Below are 25905 nucleotides of genomic sequence, written 5' to 3'. Positions count from 1 at the left end.
GTTTTTCAGAATACTTTAAATATTTATAATTTGTTACTTAAATTTTCATGTTTTTGAATTTTTTAAAGCCTTATCATAAATTTAAGTCATACAGAGAAGAATTAATTCTTTTCTGACAAATTTGCAGCAGAAATTATGCTCGAATTGAATACAATTTACATCTGAAAAAAATCAATTAAACTATATAATACTACACAGTCAATTTTACTACGATATTGTTTTAAAAATTATTATATTGGAGCTCTAGTATAGTATCTTTTATACATCCGTAGTATTAGCTTTATTATTATAGAATAAATTAAAAATCTGGAGAAAATTTTAAATGCAAACATTTTATAAGAAATATTTATGAATGAGAACTGAAATAAATATTTGCTTTTACAGAGGTTCTCCATTCTTTTCTTCGTTGCCATCTGCGTCGTGCTGCTTTGCACTTATGCCAACTGTGAAGTCTCTGATGCTGCAGAGGCACGCCATCACCACCACCATGGTCATCATCATGGCCACCATCATGGACATCATCATCATCATGGCCACCACCATGGACATCACCACCACCACCATCATGGGCACCATCATCATCACCATCATGGACATCATCACCACCATGGTCACCATCATCATCATGGTCATCACCATGGGCATCACCATCACCATGGACATCATCATGGTCATCACCACCATCATGGGCATCATCACTAGCAGAAAAAATTGGGTTTCGGAGTGGAGTTCATGCATAATATTCTGGGATAAAAAATATTTAATGTCATAAAGCTAAAGATACCTGCAAAAAATAATTCGAAATGATATATCTGCTTATCTAAGTGTATAGAACTGATTATGCAGTTTTAAAAACAATTGCGAATAATGTTTGTACACAATTTTAAAATAAATATTTAAGTTTGAAACTTGCGTGTCTATATTTCTTTGATAATGCGAATAAACATACCAAAAAAAAAGTCCTTTTAGTGTGATTTCAGAGAATAAAGAACAGAGGAAATTAATTTGGAACTAAAGATCACTCATTATTGTTACATAGAAAAATTAAGCATAAAAAACAATACAGATATAGTGACAACTGCTTAAATTTCTTAAGAAATTTTTGTATAATTATTCAGTAGCTAAATAATTTTTTTGCAACATCGCTTCTTTTATTGGCATGATAAAAACTTCAATAAAATGTCCTTTATATATTTAATTATTTTGTTTTCAGATAATTAAAATCTAAAATAAACGACTGGTTCAAGGGATACGAAAGAGGGGAAAAATTCTTTTCTATAATATTCAGGCTGAATAATTTGTAAAAATTTTAGTTCAAAATGGTTTAAATTATTTAAATGTATCTGAAAATCTAAAGTTTATAAATTATTAAAATTCATTACATTCGTCTTTGTTAATTATTACAATAATTTAATTAATATTTATTAAAAGATCTTTAAACAATTGGTGATTAAAAAAGTTTTAAACCAAAATCATTTCATTTTAAGCATTTTTTTTAACTTTCTTAAATTCTGTTCTTTTATTTTTATACTTCTAAATTCTCTAAAATTTTATCATAAATTTAAGAGAGTAAAAAAACGAAATTGCTGAAACATCTTAAATAATTTTTTTTCAACAGTTAAGCAATTATTTAATGACCCTGTTTCTCTTATTGGTACAATAAAAACTTGTATAAAGCGTGTTTTCTATAATTAATTGTTTAGTTTTTAGATAATTAAAATCTAATATGAACGATTAGTTAAATATATATGAAAAGAAGGAAAAATATACTCCTATGATATTCAGGTGAAATAATTTCAAAATATTTTATTTTTAAATGGCTTAAATTAGGTATTTAAATGTATTTGCTAATTTGATGGTTCGAATTTTGTTATTCGCGTTTTGTAATTATTATAATCATAGTATTAATATCGATTAATAATAGTACATGCCTAAAATTAAATTAATTTTAAGAAATTAAGGAAAGATTTTTTTAAAAGATATTACTTTTTTTTAAAGATAAAACAGTAGGTTTATGTGAATTATAATGTTGATCCAGCATTATTTAATTCTATGATTTTTTAACAGGTCAATATAAATTTTGATTGCGAAGAGTTTCTAAATATAATTTTACACATACTGTATAGTCAATGACTATATTTTTGATATATCAAAAGCATGTATTACAACAATTATATGGAAGGAGTAAATGCTATTTGCCTACGAAATTATTTCGGTAAACTACAACACCGACTATGCATAAGTTTTGACTTCAAATCCGAAAAAGTTGAATTTAGAAACAGCAAACGTATTTTTATGTTGCGGAAAATCTATATTATTAAGGTAAATATTGATTCTGAGAGGTGAATTTTTTGGACTAGATAGTATATAATTATTAATCATGTATATAATTATTAATTTGTGAAAAATCATCAAAGTAAGAAATCATCGTAAAAAAATAAAAGCCAAATACTAAAGTTTGTTAATAAAAATAATAGATATTAATTTACAATAAAAAATATTGATTTAGTTTGATGAAAGGAGGAGAAAGTTTGTTACTTTTTATGGTCTTTCTAGTTCATATAAAAAAATTATTTCATTCGAATCATAAATTTTTTAACATAAATTTAAATTTTATTTTTATAAATTTAATTTTAATTTTAATTTTATTTAAGAAACCAAATAAAATTAATAATTGTATTTTAGGTTAGCAAACTGCATATTAATTCAAATAAAAGTCATCATAGCACTATTAAAAATTTAAATGTGCGGTTCATCTATCTTATAAATTTAATGGTGTTTCAACTTCTCTATTTTACTCATCTTGCAAACTAGATGGATAAAAGTCATAATCCTACTTCTTTAGCTTTTACCAGTAAAAGAAAATCACGTGATTAAATATTTGATGAAATGATGAAAAAGGTTTGAATTTCAGGAGAACAATGTAATCTGCTGTTTAAAAGTATGAAAATTATTTTTAAAAATTGCCGAAATTTAAGAAAATAACGTACGATTATTAAGTAGATATCATTAAGAAGACAAAGCTTTGAAGTACATGTTTCCATAAGGAATATATACCTTCCAAGATATATATGGGCCAAATTTTGTTTCTGAAGGTTTAAAGGTAGAACCTGTAGAGCATCGATACACACACACACACACACACACACACACACACACACACACACACACACACACACACACACACACACACCACATTTTTATTACAAGTCTAGAAGAAAGTAAACCCAGACTTTCCTTTGATTTTTTTAATGTTTCTTATACTCACATGTTAGTTTTTTTTTATTTCTTAAAGAATTCATTTGATTTTTTTAATGTGAGCAATTTTGAAAACTAAAAATTAGCGGTAAATTAAAGCGGATTTGTGGAAATTAACTCAGTATTTTTAAACTTTTCTTTATCACTTTAAATGTAAATTAACAATGAGAAAAATATTAATATTCACTGCAAATATTCCCATTATATATAAAAGAAAAGGATTCGTAAGATATGGAAAAAACTAGCCTTAATGTCATTTCGCAAGGGGAATGTGGGATATATAAAACATTTCTGATTTACCCAAACAAATAATTTTTTTTTGTTGAAACTTGAAATTTTAACTGCGATTTATTTCATCTGCGATTTATTTTCATTTCATTAAATATTAAATTGCGATTTATTTATGGAGGTAAAATTTATACAAAGAAAAAAGTGGTAAAATTGCGCCCGTCTATATCCTACGAGTAAACATCATCACAAGAGTAAAACAGAAGGAAACTTGTCCCTTCAGTGATTTTAATAGAGATTTCTTTTACGTGTGTCGGCTTAGAAATCTTCAAAAGAATGTTGTAGGCATTAGGGATTTTATCCCTTCACTTGGAGCGTGATAAAATGCTGAAGTCATCAGTATTCTAAAGCTCGTCTAACATTAATTAAATAAAAAAGGTGGAATTGGATCAGGAAATAAGAGAACATTTTTAGAATGAAGTTAACATGTTCTAATTTAAGACAAAAATTTGGATATTAACTATGATTGAAATTAGATTTTAAAATATTATATATATATATATTTGTATGTGTGTCAAAGTAAAATTGTATATATCAAGAAAAATGTCTCAAAATTCTATACATCAAAAAGAAATTAATATTACTTTTGTAATGTTAATAAAAGGTTTTTTTAAGTGCTGAGACCATCAATTATTAAAAAAAATTATTCTGTTTTAAGAAACTGATTATTCAATACAATGAAATATATTTCTTGCATAAATTTGTAAAATAATTATATCAGATTAAAGAAATCTTATTTCTTTCCAAAATAAGATTTAAAATGTTTTCCAAGTTTATATCATAAATTCAAAACTAAAACTGCAATTGATCAACTCAAGCTCGAGTCAAATTTTGTAGAGAATATTGAGGAATTGGTTTCTAATGAATCATCTTTAATAATGACTCATATGATGCAAACATAGAGACACTGTAGCATTTAAACCTACATGAGTCAATAATGATTAGTTGCAATACTTAGAATTTTCACTTTTTTCAATTGAATAATTCGGTGTTTAGTTACTAAAATAATTAATCTAAAATATCTTTTAGCTAAAGCATATATTATAGTTAATTAAATGTAGTCAATAAACTAAATTTGAATTAAATTTGAGATTATTTTTTTCTGTAAACTTTATTTGAATTTATAACTGATATTGAAATATAAGAAAATCATTTAATTTAGGATTATATAGAATTTTCTGATGAAAAATTACTTTTTATCCATTTCTAAAAACAAATTTATAGCATAAATAAAATAAAAATAATTGAAATGGAATGTGATTTATTATTATTATAAAAGCTATTTTTTGAATTAAACCCCATTTATTTTTATGAAGAAAATATTAATAATTTTTATCTAGTTGTTCATGTGGCTTTTAAAAATGGTTTATCTGTTCAAACCCTGCATAATATGTGCATATAATTTGTTCTTTAATAGCGTGCCTAAGATAATATTTTATTTTTTATAATTCTAATATAGCATAAATAAAATAAAAATTCATCAAAACTCAATGCCATTTATTAATATTAATAAAATTTATCACATTATTCCTATCCTTGAGAAAGTATTATTAATTCCTATTAAGTTAATGAATGAGTTAATTCCTAATGAGTTAATGAAAAATGGCTTATCCTTGCAAAACCGTCATCATAAGTACATATAATTTGTTCTTTTAGAGCATGCTCATGAAATCATTTCATTCTTTTTAATGCTGATAAATGATGTTAAACTTCTGATGTAATCACAAGAATGGCAAAAAAGCAATAAAATGTTATTTTGTATTTCTATTTGTGATTTTTTTTAAAATGTGAATACAAATTCTTTAAGAAACTGGTTCCTTGAAGATGTACTTTTTTATTCTAAATCAAGATCTTTTAAGTCATGGATTCCAACACCACACTGAATAAGAAAGAATAATACTGATGTTCCAAAAATATAAAAATCACTTTCTTTCGATTCTTTAAAATTTGTAAAAATATTATTAAAAAACATTAGACTCATAAAAAAGAATTCATATTTAACTAAAATGCAAAAATTTTAATTATGAATGAACAGTTAACCATGAAATAAAAAAGCAACTATTTAACTATTACTAACTAATTTAAAATTGAAAAGATTGTTATGATTAATCAAGTTTTCAACTTTTATTTAATTTAAAATTTAGCTTTAAACATTTTTTTTCTCTTTAAGAAAAAACAAAAAAATCTGAAATGGAAAAAAAATTTGCAAACATTTTGTAATAATCTTGGAAAATTTTTTTGCAAAATTTGCTTACAATTAAAAAAAATTAAATCCTTATCGTCTATCTATTTGCTTTCAGCAAACTAACTGCTCAGAATGCTGTCTTCGAGTTGAATATTCAAGCTGATAGGTATACAAATATAATTTTAAAAATATTTATTTTAATGATTTATTTGTTAGTTAATTCATCTTTATTATTTTTACTCATGTAAGGTTAAAACTTGGATATTCGTCATTACATTAAACTAAATTTTTGACAATTACAATACAATATGTTTTACTTGATTTTGACAAATGGTTAAGAATAAAACAGCAAATTTTAAGGGTACAATCAATTTTATTTTAAAGAATAATGCGTAAACAATTCTACAGTAAAATAGAAACAATAATAAATATCTAATTATTAATAATTTTGCAGTTATATATTATATGTATTCATTTCTTAAGATTAGAACATATTTTTCCATATGTTGCCAAAAGTTCAATCAGTGAATAAAAACTAATAGAAATATACACTTGGTTTTTGTAAAACGTTTTCAGCAAAGAAACCAATATATCTATTATAAATTTTAATAATAATATTATATATGCAGATATGCATAAAGAATTTAATCTTTAAAAATTCACGTTTAAAAATAAAAAAGTCTTTTAAAAAAATTGAACGCGATATCTGAGGCAAACACCATTAAAATTAATTCATGAAAACTATAATAAAAAATAAATTTTGCCTAAATATGCCTTAATTGAAGAAGGCATGATTTTTTCCGTTAAGCACAATAAAGAAACTAGAAAACAATTTTTTTAAAGTTGTGCAAAACAGAAAAAGGCCCTTAAAACTATTTTTATATTACATAATACCAAAACACTTTCTTTTTCGAAACAAGAGAGTGTTAAGAAACGAACTGAAAGGCACAATAAAATAGATACCACGTTTGAGTAAGCAAGGAGCTAAAAAAATCTTGTCATTTTCGATTGTTTGTCGAAAGATGTCCGTAGAAAGTTAATTTGCATTAATTTTTATTGTGCACCTGTCATTAACTCAAAGAACCAATGAACCGGTCAGCATCATGACACATTAACATTTTCTAGATTAACTCTTCACAAAGTAATGACCTGAGCAGTAATATAAATTGACTTGTGCAAATCCTTAGTCATTGCAGTTTGCAAAACTACATTTGCAGTGGTCATAGCAGCCAAAGAAGTAATCAAAATGGTAAAAGCATTCCGAAATTCTCTTTGAAAATATCTCAGACTATGGCTATTTTAATAAATTTGTCATTTGTACCTTGTATTTCCATTAAGAAGGAAGTTTTCAAAGAAAGCAGTTGAATAAGTTTAGTAATTAAATAGTCGATAGTTAATAAAATTCAGAAATAACGCTATATTTCTCAGATTGCATTATTTTCGTGTTTGTGAAATGTTTTCCCATTAAAGACTTATTTAGAAATTGCCAAGAACCTTTTTGAATCATGATTTACCATTTGAATTTCAACAATAAGTTTTTGAACGGGCTTGAATGACTAAATGATGATTTTTATAAATATCTCATATTTTGAATTGGAACTAAAGTAATTATAGAAATAAAGACATATTTTGAGCCATATAAATGAATGCTATTAAAAACTAGCTTAAGCAAAAAAAAAGTTTCATATGATGAAATTAGATTTTAAAGATTGTAGATGATAGTTGAAAGGATTAAATTACAAAATTCTAAGAAACAGTATCGCTTTGAAAAATTTCTATTAATGTAGAGAGCTATTTGTAACTTTATAATATATGACTAATGATTAATCAGGTTTGAATAAATTATTAATTATTAATCAAGGTCAAATAAAAAATTTATCTAGAGGACTTTTCAGGGGAAAAAATGAAAGAGATCTGACTAAAGCTTACACTGTTGTTATTCACATTGCATAAATTTGTTAATTGCGGTGAATTTACTTTTTCTTATCACTTTAAGAAGACTTCATCACTGTGCTTTGATCATGTTTTAAGCTAACATTCTAAACAATTAGAAATTTCAAATATCCAAAAATTAAAATTTAACAGTTACAATCTGCTTTAATCATTTTTCTTTCAACAGAAATTTTCAGTTATTCTGCTTGTCTCTGTTTGCATCGTGCTGCTGTGTACCTATGCAAATTGTGAGTCCTCTGATGGCTTAGAGGCTCGTCACCATCATCATCATGGACATCACCATGGTCATCATCATCACCATGGGCATCATCATGGCCATCACCACCATCATGGCCATCACCATCACCATGGCCATCACCATCATCATCATCATGGACATCATCACCACCATGGACATCATCATCACCATGGACATCACCATCATCATGGGCATCATCATCACCATGGTCATCATCATGGACATCACCATCATCACGGCCATCATCATGGGCACCACCACTGATGAAAGTCTAAAATATCTTCTCGAAGCATTACGGTACAACATTTTTATAATGGGGAAAATCAGAACGAAGCCATTCATGCTGCCCAATTTCAAAACTTGTGAGAAATTGCTTCATTCCAGAAGTTTGAAATCATATTTAACTTATTTTAGATTTGACAGTGCGTTTGGAATTTTAAAATTTTGTACAAGCTTAGTAAATAAATTCAAATGATAAAACCTTTTTGTTTTATTTTTTATTCCTCAAATTCATGCATGTGTACACCAAACATGTTTATGCTTTCAATAATATGTTACATTTCTTAAAAAAAGATTTTTAATTCAAAATTTACAAAGTTTTATGCTTAAGATTTTAATTTTGGAAAAATATAAGTTCAGATTGAAGAAAAGTTTTATCCAAAGTTTGTCAAGTTTAAGAGTTGACTCTTCTATTTGATTACATTGATTTATATTTACGAGCCTGAATTTCGGAGTAAACATTAATGTTTAAAATTAATCTCATATATCAGTTTTTTTTAAAAAAAGGGAAGAAAATGCGTTATATTTTCCCAGTTAATTTGATTTTTTCTATATTTATATAATTCATCTAAAAGTATAGCATGGGATAATATATTTGAAATATCATCATCCTCATCTAAAAGCTTTACATGGGGAAATATTTTAGAAATATCTTCCTCTGAAAGCTCTTCATGGGTTAATATATTTGAAATATCATCATCCTCATCTAAAAGTTTTGTATGGGGTAATATTTTTGAAATATCATCTTCATCAAAAAGTTTAGAATTCAGCAAATTGCAAAAATTGAACTCTTTCTTACACTTTTTGGAGCATTGTAAAGTAGGCAGACTCTTTAAAAGAAATGTAGAAACTGGATATAGATTAAAGAGTTCGAATTGTAAGCGAAGATTTACGTAAGCGCAGTCTTAAAGCGTTATATTTCTAAATCGGATTCTATACATCCGATTAATCGCAATTCATTAAAACACCTTATATTTTGTTAATTTTTATTTCTCCAAATATTTTCAGACAAAGAAAAATTATGGTTTTAAGCATTAAGGTAAAAATTTTAGTAAAATACCAGCTAATTTTGGATTAAAAAAATATCACGATAAAGTTATAATAAAACAAGAACATGTTTAGACATTGACATGTATTAAATATTTCGTTGAAAAAATTTATTACCGGAAACTATATCAAAAAACGAAAAGCAAATTAATCATTAAATCATCTTTAAGCAAAAGGTAATTCTAAAAAGGCAATAATTCTAAAACATAACAACTAGCCAAGTGAAATTCACAGTTTTATCATTTAAAGCATAGATTATAATTAAATTTTCACATCTGTCGAAGTTTGACCGTCTGTCGGTCTGTACTTTCACAAGCATGTAAAAGATATAAACCAGAAATGCAATGACTTAAATATATGAAATCTGGTGCGCTAATTTGTTGCTACAATGGCAACTCAGTGATTTCATTCGGTTTTCTGCTATTTTTGTTTTAACCGTATCCAAGCCATATAAATATAATATCGCCAATATAATATAAATATTATATCGCCACGCTAATGCGCTCTTTCATAATTATTGACCGCCAATAACAAACGGTTAATAATACGCAAGTACATTAATTAAAGAATATTCCAAAAAAATGGGGAGACTATTCTGGCTGGTTTTATTGTTGAACCGATCAAACAATTAGTTTATAAGCATAAGAAATAAATCAAAAGTTAAATATTTAATGAAATGATATCGACAAAAGGAAAGATTCCTTGAGCTTTGAGGTTCCATAAAACTAAATTAGCCCCCTACCTGTTTAACAGGAGTCTAAATATCACTATGGTTGCAATCGTGCTAATATCAAGATAAGACAAAAAAGGGTAAAAAAAAGTTTAAAGCAGATGGTTGCGTCAACAGTCTGGTGAGAGGTGTAATGGTTAGACCATGGTTGATGAATTTGAGACACAAAACAAATATCTTTTCAAACTAAATCTGGAAATATCAAAAATTATTTTCAGCAAAAATTTCGTAGCTTAATTTTTAAAATTCTTGATTTTATGTGGAAATTAATAACAGGACACAAATATTTTATGAGCAATTTGTCTCACCAAACATCAAACACAAACCAAGCACAATACATCACCAACATTTGTCTCAGCAAACATCAAACACAAACCAAATACAATACATCACCAACATTTGTCTCACCAAACACAATGATATAATACTAATTATCTACATATGTAGATTTACTACCTAATGAAATAGAAGATTCAGATTCATCTCTATTTAGATTTGGAGGTAAAATGGATTGGAGATGGGATACTTGAAACTTACAAATATTTCTTAAAAATTTTATAAACAGAGATTCTTGGTATTCATTAAACATGAACTACAAATCGTATAATATTTTTAAAGTATATTAAAAAATTTAAAAAATGACCTTTAAAGTTAAAAAAATCCCAAATTTAAGAGCAGAATTCAATTGCATAAAGTTTTTTTAAAAGATGTACTAGCATATTTATTTATGCCCTAATGTGATAAAATGGGCAAGGTGATGATATGCATGATAAAAATATCTGGATTTTCATATTTTTGAATTTATTTATTTAAAAGTATAGTATGAAAAAAAAGTTAAATGAGAAGGTCTATATGGGAAAATTATACATATGTCTAGCAAAATTTTGCTTAAAAAGTGTATGAAAATATTAAATAAATATAAACAAAAATATATTTTTCGTAACTAAAATTAGTAACAGTTTTCAAATATAGATGGCAGCACAAGCAAACTTATTCACAATTCAATGGGTGAAAATGATAGCTTTCTTTTTCTTCGGTTTCTTTTCTACAAAATATTTATAAAAATAATTTTCTAATTTAAAATATATTAATATCCTTAATCTAGGATTTTCCCTTAGTTTTTACGTTAATATCAAGTACATAACTAACAGTACTTCGTATTTCATTTTATGTATTTTCTTGACTGTGCTTTACATTATATATATATACATAATATTGATATTATATTTATACAAACAAGAAAAAAAATGATGAAACATATATACTTGAAGTTAAATTCTTTACATTATTCCTTGAATAATAAATTATAAACATTTTTTTATAATTGGAAATATAAAAAACTGATAAAGAAAATCCATTGTATTTACAATCCAACACATTGCAATATTGCCGAATTCAAACTGAAAACTAGATATTTTGTGGAAAATTGAAGAGGATACCTCTTTTACATTTTTTTCTGTAAGTAATTGCACTATATTTATTGGTTCTTATGGAATGCGTAATTAAACCTAAATGTTGAAAAAAAAATTATTTCTTTTATTTTCCTAAATTTTAAGTTCAAAGAAATAACTGAAAATTGTACTAAATAGGAAAACTCTAAAAAATAATTGGATACGGTAAAGAAAAAAATATGTTTTTTTAAAGAAATTGTTTATTTGAAATCTAGTTTTCTAATGTAGAAAGCAGTTGAATACTTTATTAAACTTTTTATCATATTGCCATAGAATTTGAGTAATTCTGGATTAATGGGATCAAAATAAAAAAGCGAACTAAACAAACTGGATTCTTTTTACAAATTATAATATTAAATAGAAAATTCAAGGGTCTCATCCAGATATAATACATCATAATAATTTACATCATCTAGAGAAAATAATAAAATTGTAATAAATGAATTAAAAAAGTTAAGCGTTTTTACTGTTATTAACAGTTTTGAATTTATTACAGATATTATATTTTTTAAATACTTGCTCTAAATTTTACAGAATAGAATTCATGAGTTCGAATTATTCAATTAATTTTCATTTAGTCATAAACTTTTATAATGAAGATTTTTAAAATTATAATTTAAATATATATTAAATAATGTAAATGAACACATGTAAATTGAAACTTAAATATAAATTGAACACACTGAAGGTCACTTTATCAGTAATTGCATTTATTTGACTCAAATGACGTTTAAAGCTTCAAATCAATTCACTAGATGCCTGAAATATTTTTGAAAAAAAATTTAATTCCATATATTAATCTTCAGCATATAAGTGAAATTGGAAAGGTTCGTAGAAGTTATATGGCTTCAAAGAAAAAGAAATCCAAGACATTATATTTAAAAAAATATATTTATATATGGTTAATAAAATATATATAGGGAGTAAAATATTCTTAATAGGTAAATAAAAGGATATGAAAAATTTCAATTTTAAATAAATAAAAAGATATATATATATATATATATATATATATATATATATATATTAAAGATGGAAAGGGAATAATCGCTAATTAAAATTTAACTATTTTAAATACAAAAGACCCTGTAGAAATATATGAAAAGGAAATAGCACTTGCCTCTCAGCTTCAGCTTTATAAAAAAAGTCTTAAGAGATATGATCTAGAAAAGCTACAAAAAATAGGAGGTACATATGTACTTAAATTAATACATATAACTGTTCCACCTTTCAAATTCATACTATAATCGTTTCTATAGATTTACCTCTTTGAGTTAAAAAAAAAAAAAACTGTTCCCCTTTTTACTCAGCTTTTTATGCATGGTAGGTTATATTTTAAACCACTTCAAAACATTAAGGTTTCTCTTAATTATGCAGTTTAATATTTTGATTAATTTTGTTATTCAGTTGATAATTCTATGCACTAACGGTAAATGCATAAATAAATGAAAAAAATTCATATAAATCAAAACACATCAATAAGTTGTGTGTGCTGCTGTGCTTACGGTTGTCGCATTATGTGATGGAGTGAATTTTTGTTGTTCATATATGAGTTCACAGTATGCGTAGTTTTATTATGAGAGAATAGATTATTTAATAACCCAAAAAAACCATGTTATTTTATATTTTCTACTAATTTTTAATTGTGAGGTAGTGGGATTGTATATGTCCTACCCTGAAAAAAAAAGGATTTATTGAAATTTTATTTTTTTTCTCTTATTCTGAGTAATATTTTATGTTAAATAATTGAAAGAAATATTTTTTCTTCACTGTTTTATAATAAAAAAAATTTCTGAATAACAAGGCTTTTTCTTTTCTTCGTGCCTCATCGTGTGCCTCAAATAGTTGATAGTGTCCAAAAATAAAGTTGATCAGGAGTACATAATTTTTATCATATGGTACGCCTTTTATTTGTGTTGTGTTTTTGAAAACATATTGACGTGAATGAACGAAGATGAGCCCCCATTATCTAAATACTTGTGCCTTCTCACAGAAATGATACTTCACTCTCCACAGAAATGTACCTCAAATTTTTAACACATGGACTATGGAATAGTACAATACACATAATAATAGCGCCAATACACACACACACACATACACACGCTCACACCACACACACACACACACACACACACACACACACACACACACACGCACACACACACACACACACACGCACACACACACACACGCACACGCACACGCACACACACACACACACTAGGAACATATAAATCTAACTACAAGTGACAAACAAAGAGGAAAAGCATGCGTAAATCAATTGGAATGGTCTGCACGAAACTGGCCTACTATTTTATAAAACTGTTATCCCTTGGGAAAGCTCATAACTTTGGATCAATCAAAATTGTCAACCTTGGAAAAGTTCATAAGTTACACAGAATTACTGGTTCAGAATTTTGATTCCAAAATCCCGAACTGTAATTTTATACTTCGTTACATAATAAAGAAAGCCCAACAAGCATTTTGGACGCCGGTTTACAGTCTGTTGAAACCAAATTTGACACATGGATGCAATTTTATTGCCTAAATTATACACCGAATTTCAATTATTTAAATCATTGCACTTTTTGGGCTTACATACATGCGAAATTACAAGCCGATATATAGTCAGTTTTTAGACAGACCTACACTTTAGATGCTAAAATTGTGTTCCAAATTTTATTCCTCTAGCTCTTTACGTTTTGTAATCATATTTTTCTGTTGTAAATGAACCGTTTTATATACTTTCTCTAAATGTATTTTGTTCAAAATTTTATGGATATCTATTAATATAATGTAAAGATCATGTACTAAAATTCAAACATTATCTGACGGGGTCAAAGCGCTTTTAAGTTATCGTGTTACAAATAAACAGACATAATCACCATTTTTTTTACTCGGGTTCTAAAGCATGGAGACTAGAGTTCGAATTTTTTTTGATGATTCCAATACTTTCGTTTAGATATTTTTATACTATGAAGTAATAAAGTGAGAAATACTAACATGAAAGTTTATACGTTTAGTTGCAATATTTAAAGCTTTTTAATTGCTATTGATTTATGATATAAACATGTACTAATAACATTTTACAATACATGCGCAAACGTAAGACCGCTTTTGCAATAATATGCTCCTATTGATAACCATTTCTTATCATTCTTAACATTTTATATGTTAAAGAAATTTATATCCGATTTAAATATAAGAAACACATTAGGATAGGAGACAGCCTTTTAAAATTATCTTTCTGTTATTTTCAAATTGAAACCGACGTTGTTTTCATTAATATTTAAAATTCAATTTTATGAAAGAATGTAATATGAAATTTCATAAGGTTTTGTTATGCACCAGTAAAGGTTCACGGTGTAAATTACATTAATTAAATTGGTTTTTTTTGGCTGTAATACTAGGAGCTAAAAACTTATGATATCAATTTTATTCAATCTTTTAAACGTAGTTAAGAACACAATAGCTTTCTTGACAAAGGGCAAAAAGTGAGCAGTTTTTTCCCATATTATTTACATAAAATATAAATATTTTGCTTAAAAACGCTATGTAGCATTGAAAAAAAGACGCTGTGGTTCAATGAGTTTGGACGAAATACATTTTTTCATTATCCGTCTAATAATGACTACGGTTTGTTTGTGTCCAACGAATTTGATTGCATTGTGACTTGAACTTGATAATTACAGAAGCAATGAAGCGTTTGTACTTATTTTTTTTAACAGTGTGACTTATTAAAAATTAGATCGAGGGGAAGTATAAATAGACAGTTGAATCGAAATTTGACCATCAAACTTTTCTGAAACAAGCTCTTCTGTCTTTTTACAGAGGAAAAATCGTGGAATTACTCAAAATGGTATGGTTTTCTTTTGTCAATACTATTAATGTATTTTTGAAGTGTAAAGCAAAATCATTAATTTTAAATGACCTATCTTAAAAATGTTGTCAATAAAAACTTTTAAAATCATGCATTAAAATATTATTTACAGCTTTTGTAGAACCTAAGTATCCTTATTTCAGAGTGGAGTAAACAAATACATAGAAAGGTTATGTGAAATGTAGATTTACAAACATTCAACAGTGTTTTATGTTACTTAAGGTAATTTCAGCATTTTTACTGATACAAATTATAGTGACTTATGTTTAATTTCGATGTTTTGCGAAGAGTAGAATATTTTGTATATTTTTATATTTTGATTTATAGAGTATGTAAAACTTAATAAGAGTTCTATAATAGTTAACAGTGTTGCAGTTGCCGGCGTCCTGACTTAGAGATAGTTCGTCTTCTTTGTGATATGAGTGTCCCTGGTGGTTCGGGTATGGTTGCTCCTCTCCCTTGCTCTATCTGTGAGGTGTGGGAAAACGTCCCCCAATAAAAAGGGGTTATGTGAGCGAGTATGTGAGTGTCATCTTCGTATGAGCTAGAAGTCAAACTTCTGCCCTTGGATGTTCAGGGGTATATACCCTCTGTAGCTACTATGCTCCCTTTCCGTTGTATCGCGGACAGGCATCTCATCATTAATGCGGTTGTAATAATTGCTGTTGATGAAGCAATTCAAGATTGTTTTGAATATGCAGATATTATTCAAGTATCTTAATCAAAGTAACCAATCAGAATTTAACTAGACTCATTTTTAATACAGTAAGTAAAGAAGTAGTACAGTAAGAAAAGAAATTGTTTTCAAGTTTCTCTAAACAAGACATTTTTGTGATTTAATATATTTTCTAAATGCATAAATCTTGATGTATTTTTTTTCTAAACGCATCAAGGCTCTTTACATATCGTCACGATTTGAACAATTTGATTTTCCCCAGTGTCTCTGAGAATTTTCCTGTTCTCGATTTCAGCATTTCATGGGGTATTTCTTCTTTATATGCAAGAATAAAGTCAGAGGTATTCAGAAAGGGCTCCAGTGAAAATAATGAGAAGATATTTGTTGTTTATGAAAATGACATTAATTTTGGAAGAAAGATTTCTTGTTGAGAATCAGAACAAACTATGAACAAAACCTTTTTAGCAAATGAAGGAAAAAATAGTTGAAAAAGACTACAAAATGGAAATAAAAAAATTGTGATCTAAGCAGTAAATTTCTTATTCAAATTAGTATTTTATCGAAATCTTTCTGAATACTATAATTCGAAAACAGTTAACTCAAAGAAAATGTACATAATCTTAAAAGAATTAATTTTTTTTTCACGGATCTTCTATTAATCAATTCTTTACCCATTTCATTTTATTCAACTGCACAATTTTAGATTTTTTTTTTAAAGAAGAGGAGAATTTTTTTAAAGTTTGCTCCTAAAGTTCTAGAAAATTAGAGATAAAAGATCATTTCAAAAAATCTCTTTTATTTGCAATTATGATATTTTTATATTCATGTAAAAGATGTTAAATAGACCAGACGTCAAAATTTTTTTTATGATGAATATCCTTAGATAATTATGGATAATGATTTTCCTCTAAATTTTGTACATTTTTAGAAACTCTCAATCGTACTCTTCGTTGCTATCCTCATCGTAATGCTGTGCACCTATGCCAACTGCGAATCTTCGGATGGCTTAGAGGCCAGGCATCATCATCATCATGGACATCATCACGGGCACCATCACCACCATGGACACCACCACCATCATGGCCACCACCACCACCATCATCATGGGCACCATCACCACCACCATCATGGACATCATCACCATCATGGGCATCATCATCACCATGGTCATCATCATCACCATGGCCATCACCACCATCATGGCCATCACCACCATCATGGTCATCATCACGGCCATCACCATGGACATCACCATTAAAAGAATACAATACCTTGTTGTAAAATTATTCTCAATAGTTCTCAATAGTGCAAAACTAAATAGTGTCATAAAATGTCATTCTATTCATTTTCCTGTAAGTTGCTTTTGTAGGTAGCATTATAGAATGAGATAATGAGATTGCCATAAAATTGATTTTGTCGTCAAATTTAATAAAAAGCAGTACTGTTCTGAATGGAAACAACTTCTAATATTAATACAAAAATATTTATTCTTATTTAACATTATTATTATTATTAGAATATTTTCCTTTATTGCTGATATATTTCTTAGGGTTGCTGTGGTTTCTTTGTTCTAGTTTTACTTTTTTTGGAAAATATTTATTATGTGCTTAAGATATTTCCTTTAAATGCTCCCTAATATATGTATTCAGAAATTCTGTATGTGCTTCTTATTCCATTAACTGACAAATAAAAGATGTTGATGTAAAAAATAGTGTTTTTTTTGTTTTTTTTAGAAAATTCAAATGGTGTTAATTTTCCTTGTATGTATCGTTTTTAAGAAATGTGATTGATTACTAAATTCTTTTGCATGCAAAAAATTTAATAATATTTGTAAGTCAGGAAAATTTTAATTTTTAAAACTTTTAAAATTCCTAGATGATTTTATGGCAAAAATGAGTTTCACGTTCAGCATATTTATTAGATACTATTTTGTCAAAATCCATTTGGACTAAATTATTTTTTTCTGTCGCATTTTTTTTCTATTTTTAAGCATTTAAACAACTGATTATTATTTCGTAATTTTCATGGTTATATATTACCATAATATATTTTTACAAAAATTGGTTGAGTAAGTTTTTCAGTAGATTCTTGTCTGGAAATTTTTATTTTATTTCATTATTTTAAATGCCTTCTAAATCCACTTGAGGAAAGTAGATATTCTTAAACTGTGGGTCCCTACCATAAATGGGATTGTGGAAATACTGGCAGCTATTCATTCTGTTACAATAGTAATATCCAGCCAAAATTATCTTAAAATTCATTTTCATTTGAAGTATTAATTAGATGCCCTCAAAAGATATTTATGTAAATATCTCTGTATTTATTATTATTAATTAATATTCTAATATTAACATTATTAATAATTGATGCGAAAAGATTTTTTTGTACATAAATTCGATTAGAAATATATTTTTTTGTCGAAAGGAAGTAAATGATGGAAAAAAAAAAAAATTAAAGAACATGTGATGTAAAGTCTCGAAAATGAAGAAACGAACACAATTTTCTATCTTCAAAAATTCACGTTTTCTGTTTTTTCGATGTGCATCTTATTTAAAATAATTCTGAATTTCGATGAAAAATTCTGTAAATAATGAATTTCGATAATTAATGAATTAATAATTATTTCAATAATTTCGAAATGAATTTCGATAAATTAATGAATTAATTGGGACGAAAGCTAGGGAGAATTTAAAATTTTAAATATTTGTTTTCTGTGCTTATTAAATCAACATGGAATAACTGAAAAAAATTCCCTTAAGTGAAATGAAGTGAAACATTCTCATGATAATTCTTACTTCAAATCACTTTAGATAAATTCTCTTTAAAATTAAAATTGCTTTAAGGACATTCTCGGGAGTCCTTAAAGTGATTATAATGAATTGCAATCACAAATAATGGTGCCACAAATCAAGATCTTTGTTTAAATAAAGCGGAAATTCCAATGATACTCATTTGTAGTCTACCAACTGAGATTAAAAGTTCGTCACATTTTGCGAAAAAAATTCCATTTTTTTAGAGACATTATTACGAATTATTAAAAATACTAGAACAATTATATAAACATATTAGTTAAATACAAAAAAGCCATAACTCTTCAAGGAGTAGTTTAATTCAAAATGAATTCTGTTTTTAATTATTATTCATGATGTCTAGCCAACTTTAATTTGTAAAATGTTCAGTTAAAAATGAAAGGAAATTTAAAAAAATTATTCCATTTTGCAATTATTAAAGACAGTAGCATTTTTTTAAATAAGGAATCCTATGACCTTTGAAGTAACAGTACCGAAATCTTTAGTGTAATCGCAGTGTTAAAACCACTTCGTCTGATGGGAGAAATAAATGAATTCAACATTTATTATCTTTTTTAGATTTTTGCATATGTAGAAAAAGTGAACTCATTTATACATAAAGTTTTTAATTAAACTTAACTAATGTTCAAATGAAATGGTTAAAAGTTTATATTTATAAAAAGAGTAAGAATTGGCAACATATTATAGTAGATATTGCATCAAAAAGAATTTTGATTATAATTATTACCAAATTTGTAGAGCTGATTCTTTTTTAAATATTCGATGTATATAAATAAGCTCATAAATTTTAGAGGAAGAAAATTTTTTTCGCTATAAGTTTGATGAAATTTTTTTTTAAACGAATGAAATGTAATTTTTTTTAAGGAGTGAAATGGGAAGGCCTCCGCCCCATTCAGATTGACTTTGATTATTTTGTTGCGGTTTATCATATACCACCAAATTAAACAAAGTCGCAGATTTGAATAAAATAACCTGAAAAATACTGCGCGTAAGTAGTTCAACAGGATTGTCTATATATTTATATGAAATAATATACATAAAAATTTTTAAATGCAAATACTGTTTAATTTTTTTGTAATATTTTCAGATTTCTTTCCTTTAAATGTTGAAAGAAACGGAAAAAATGTATCTATGGAATTTAATGTTGCAAATTAATAAATGCTTAATTTCAAAATTATCTTTTTTGTGAAAATCCTTCAGTTATTAATAAGGTTTATTTAAATTAGATATTTTATTTTTATTATTAAAGAGCTTTAAGTACTTTTCCGTCCAGAAAACGGAAAACGTCAAATATTTCAAAGCTTTTGTTTTGAAAATTTTTTTAATGTCCCAGAAGTCCCACAGATTTCTTTATTTGTCTTATTACAGATTATTAAAAAAGATTTTTTTGCAAAAAAAAAAGAAAGATGACGCCAGGCTTCAGAGAGAAATATTAAAAGCTGTCATAAAAGCTAGATGGAGGTTTTTTTTAAATGTTAACTTACGAGTTTGGTGGATTTCAAAAGCATCCAGATTTCTCTTTTTTAATTTTCAAACCCTGGCGTTTAATTTTCGAATCTATAGAATTATTTATTAAAATTGGTACTTCCAACAATGCAATAATTTCATTTTTCAAGCGAAGGAAACAGAAAACTTTCCTGGAGAAGTAAACTTAATTTATTTCCTTTTTATTAGCAAGTTGCAAATTATATTAAAAACTTGACAATGAAATACAGCGCAATTATAACGAATAAATAATAAAACATTTTAATATTCTGTCATTGCAGTCTAGAAACGTTAGTAAAAAAATATCTTTCTAACTATTCCGAAGAGATACTTAATTAAAAATCTCATTGGATATTCTCTATAAAAACTCTTTCATATAGCTTTTGAATTAAACAAGATTTTAATTCAAAGGTTCTATGGATTGTATTTAGGTGGAATTGCAGTAATGAATTTTGACTCAACTGAGTTTTTGATTATTTAATTAATTTAATTATTAAAAAGCAATGAGATATGAAGGATTCAAAAGTAGTGCAAAACGCTCTATATGATAGACCGATGAACTTTGAGGTATTGAATTTGAGTTTGAGGTATTTGAGACAGTTAATTATTGGGTACTCACAAACAGAATTTTAAATATTTTAAAATAGAATTTAAAACTTTATTAAAATTAATCAAAATGTCAAAGTCTTGCCTCAATAACTTTGGAAATTCTATTACATCAAAATTATTTGCATAATTCTTTAAAATTTAAATAATAAATTGTTATGTTATACCAATTTTATTTCTGTACGAATTATTCTCTAACAACAATAAATTAAAAAATATCCTTTTAAGCTTCTTTTGCAACAATATTTTTCATTGTTTTAAATCCTGCATTTATACGCATGTGCATTATCACCATATTAAGTACATTTTTTTGTATGTGTCTGCAGTTTGTCGCTGCCATACAGTTAAGAATAGTTTAAAAAAAAAAGAAATAAAATAAGCTAAATAAGCGAAGCTTGAAAACGAGACGAGAAGTTTCCTTTTTTAATTCAATGCAATCATTAATGAAGCTTGAATTAATTAGCTTCGTATTAAGAATGCATAGATTCAAACTTTTAACCATGAGGATGAATGGGAATTTTGCAATTATTAAACGTTTAGAAAACAAAATTTCTTTAATTTCTTTGTAAATATAAAATCACCATTTAATCTAATGCATTCATACTCTGTTGATTCAATATCATTCTGATTTGAAGGTCATATTCAGTTCAATTTCAGTGTCACAGTTTTAAAAACATTTGCTCAAACAAATTTATAAACATACCAAAATTTTAAAGGGAAACAATTATTTAAAAAACAATTTATATTTTTGACTGTTTGTTGATTTTTTTTTATAAGTGAAAAAAATATTATCTCGTAAAATCTATGTTCCCTATGTATAAGCAGAAATGATAATAAGGTAAAAAAGCCAAATAACAAGATGAAAATCGTTTTATTATTATGTTTAATAATTCATATATTTTATTTCGAACCTTTAGACCGAAACTATGCATAAGTAGCATCATAATTTTTTAGTAACTAAACTAAGCATAATCTAGTAATATTAAATAGCATCATAATTTTTTGGGCTTGATTTTTTTTTCATCATTTTATTTTTAAAATTTTTTTTTAATTATATAAAATAACTAAATCCAGTAACCAAGTTTTGAAAAATACAGAAAATATTTAAAAAAATATTTTTAAAATATAAAAAATATTTTTAAAAATTTATTAAGTGCGCAGATTTTACGAAAATAAAACTATCATTCTTGAAAAACTCAATTTTTGGAATTTAGAATGGAGCAAATATATTTTTTGTACAATAATATGGCTTAAAGTAATTGCGAAAGGATGTTAAATTTTGAAAAATTAATTAAAAATCTAATCAGGAATAAAAAAAAAACCTTTATGATAAGCAATTACTACTTAAAAAGTAGCTACATGCAGATTTAATAACGATCTCATTTGCACGAGTGTTTCATCATGCATGTCATATGATGAAATTTATAGATAGTATGCAAGACTATAAACAAAAAAATAAGGAGAGGTATTAGCTATATGTTAAATTTGATGTATTAATTTTGAAAAACTATTTTATTTAAAGATTAAATATTGATTTACGCCTAATATGACTGAAACATGCGTATTCTAAATAATTTTCTTTTCTGATATCAGATGACAAAACGATGTAAATAAATAAATAAACAAATCGAATAAGCATTTTACGGTCAAGTGAGCTCATTTAGTACAATTAAAGCAACATTACTCTTGTGGGTAAGCCTCTTTTTAGAAAAAATCAACTTCTTTCTTTATTTGTCAACGTATTTGCTATTGTTATCTGTCTTCTATCGAATGTTTGTAAACTAGAAGAAATCAATGAACCAATAAAATCTAAGCACGTTAGTTAATACTTTTTTAAAAACGAATGGCTCTGATTAATATAAAAGGCGAGTTTCTTGTAGTTGTATCACCATTCCAATATATATTGTATTCTGCAGCATTTATTAGCTTGGATAACAAAATCGCACTATGGTAATATGCCCTTTTCTACACCTTAATAGCAGAAATAAGTGACTCTACAACTTAGTAAATTATTTCTTTATAAAAGGACCACACATCTCCAATGTATATTTTTGGAGTTTTGCTGTGGATAAAGTTTAAGAGCGAAAATTAATATAAAAAGAATATAATAATAATTAATAATCGTAATACAATAATAAGAGGAATGTGAAAATGAGTGAAATTTGAATTTTTTTCTAATCCTTTAACAATGAAATGGGAATTCTCGCTATTAAATGATACTTCAAAATTACCTGAACATCCCGAATGACATGATAAAATTTTATGCTTTATTTACCTAAGCTTTTTCTTTCCTTTTTTATATACTGTTTTAAATTACTTTCATATTACTTTAAATTTATATTACATTTAAATAAGCATTCTTTTCAAACATTTAAAAACATTTGAATAAATCTATTATTCTTGTTCTAATCTGAGGCGTGGTAGTAGAACCTAGAATTCCTTCCCATAATTGAATTAAGTTCGAAACAAAATTCTGTTTTTTTTTTTTTTTTTTTTCCCATTTATGTGGACAATAAATTTGTTTGGTTTAACTAGTGCAGGAGGTGGTGAAATTATTTAAGGCAAAAAATAAATAAAAAAAAGAAAGAATTCAGCTAACAAGAAAATTGTATTATAAAATAAAATAAAGATTGAAAAATACTAATTCAATTTTTTAAATATTAAAGCATTAAATAATGCATAATGAAACTATGAATGCAATTTTAAAAGCTATATTTTGCTGTAAATCTGAATTTTTGTTCTAAATATAGCATCTCCAAACACTATAAAATTTTTATATTATTATTTTAAAATGTACCTCTTCCCTAATAGTCTCTAAACGTCCCATAGATTGCCCATGATTACACCAATGTGAAGTTGAAGTAAAATGGAGCAAACGTCCCCAGTGTCTTCTTTATCACTTAATCACGGATTAAAATTTTGACTCTTGGCCCCAAATAATTTTTGTGTACCTTCAAATCTGAGATAGGAAGAGATAATTTAAATAAATTCCTATTTTGCATCAATACTAAAATATAATATCAATTTCCATTAAACATAAATTGCGACTTTTAGAATGTTTACAAAAATTACCAGTTAATAATTTACAATATTAATTAAGAAATTTCCTACATGAGCATTCACAGATATGAACTGTTTAGTATTTAATTCTAAATGAATTTTTTATCAAAAACTCTGAAAAAAAAAAGACTGAGTTTTCAAGAGTTAACATACTATTTGTTAAAATATTTTGTTATGCGATTTTGAAGAAAAAAAGTGACTTTAGTGAATTTGGAACACTGAATTTAAATTTAAATATGTAGCAGCTTGCTGATATAACTGTTTGAAATGGAAATTATTTAAAAATAATTTTGTATATTATTTTGAAATGAGGGAATTTCTTTAATCTTTTGTAGAAGGTGAAAAATAAGCATTAAGACTTTATATGGCATCTGATGCTGGGATTTTTTTTAAAGTTATGTTTTAAAAATCATTCTGTGTAGTAACATAGAAGATTACCTTTTCAGGTAAATGGAATTAAATAAAATGTTCTATACTGAAATAATTTCATAATTAAAATCTGGCAAATCCAGATACGTTTTTTCTTCAAGATAAATTTCAGTTCATTATATTCCTTTAACCCTTTAAAGGGCCGTTTTTTTTTCTAGTCATATTATGTTAAAATATTTTTAGGCTTGAAATTAGAATAAGAAAAGAGATTCATTTAGCTTATTAGATAAATTTAATTTGATTAATTAATTAATTTGGTTAATTAATAATTAAGTGACAAAACCAAGACATATCATTTTCTGTGAGATAAAGAACTGAAGCATCTAAGTTTCTGTCTTTCTAAAACAAATTTGTCACAACTTATGCTAACCTACATAATTTCATACAAAGATTGAAAATTTGTAAAAAAGGGTTAACTATAGTTCAGCAATTGGTCTCCTTTTTTGTTCTTCTGCTCTTTTTTCTCGATATAGACTGATGCATTTCTTACCTCTTATTCTCTGTATGTAAATTTTGCCTCTCATACTGAAATAAATACTTTCAAATAATAACATTAATGGCTTTGACTGAAATTTTTTTGAATTTAAAATAAACACCTGGATACGAAAATTAGAGTACTATACAAGTACTCAAAATTACATTTATTTATTTCGTTTTTTATTTCGTATACTTATTTTCGTTCAAAATTATATTATTATTCTACAAGTACACAAAATTATATTTATTTAGAAATTTTCAACGATCCTTTTCCTCGCCGTTTGCATCGTGCTGTTATGCACTTATGCAAACTCTCAACCAGCTGATGATGCAGAGGGTCGTCACCATCACCATCATGGTCATCATCATGGACATCATCACCACCATGGTCACCATCATCATCACGGACATCACCATCACCACGGACATCATCATCATCATGGTCATCATCACCATCATGGACATCATCACCATCACGGACATCATCATGGCCATCACCACCATCATGGTCATCATCATGGGCATCACCACGGACATCATCATTGATAAGAATTTTTTTAAAAAGTTAGAAAGTGGTTTAATTACCTTGTCTTAACAAAACGAATAAAGTGAATTTTAAACATTGATTTATAAGTTAGAGAATTTTTAAAATTATTTCTCACTGTTGGTTTTTATCTACAGTTAATCTGAAATTAAAAAATACTACAATAATTGAAAAAAATAATTTTTGTACTCAACACAGGGTTTAGGAATAAATGTGTTTTGCCATATCTCAAAAAGCAATATTATCTAAGTAAACATCAGGAAATCTTGATGCATTATTTTTAAAAATATATTCTATTTGAGAATTTTATATTTTAAAGAATTTTACTCTAAATAATTTTATTCATTATCTGACAAACAAACTCATTACTTTTCACTCATTACTTGATAATCGTTTTTGACATTTGAAATTTTGTATACTAGAATATATTTTCGTTGATAATATACAGTTTTAATATTTTCAGCTATTTTGTCTCTTCAATTAATAGTTAATTAAATTAAATGCCG

General features: G+C 26.3%; 1 protein-coding gene across 1 annotated transcript; it reads left to right on the top strand.

Moving 5' to 3' along the window:
- The first annotated feature begins 436 nt into the window (after window positions 1–436).
- Window positions 437–25450, top strand: LOC129968284 (uncharacterized). The gene is made up of 5 exons (XM_056082140.1): window positions 437–715; window positions 7933–8219; window positions 15688–15787; window positions 16999–17265; window positions 25178–25450. Exons 1-5 carry the CDS (start codon window positions 437–439, stop codon window positions 25448–25450), a joined length of 1206 nt encoding a protein of 401 aa, XP_055938115.1.
- Window positions 25451–25905: the final 455 nt, after the last annotated feature.

The sequence above is a fragment of the Argiope bruennichi genome, chromosome 5 (genome assembly GCF_947563725.1).
Source record: "Argiope bruennichi chromosome 5, qqArgBrue1.1, whole genome shotgun sequence".
NCBI lineage: Eukaryota > Metazoa > Arthropoda > Arachnida > Araneae > Araneidae > Argiope > Argiope bruennichi.
The sequence above is the reverse complement of the archived record's forward strand: the minus strand, read 5'-3'. Positions and strand labels throughout refer to the sequence as shown.

Coding starts and splice junctions, on each gene's coding strand:
- LOC129968284 (XM_056082140.1), top strand. CDS start 437: ATGCCAACTGTGAAGTCTCTGATGCTGCAGAGGCACGCCATCACCACC. Junction 716..7,932: donor TCACTAGCAGAAAAAATTGG/GTTTCGGAGTGG, acceptor CTGATGGCTTAG/AGGCTCGTCACCATCATCAT. Junction 17,266..25,177: donor AAAGAATACAATACCTTGTT/GTAAAATTATTC, acceptor ACTCTCAACCAG/CTGATGATGCAGAGGGTCGT.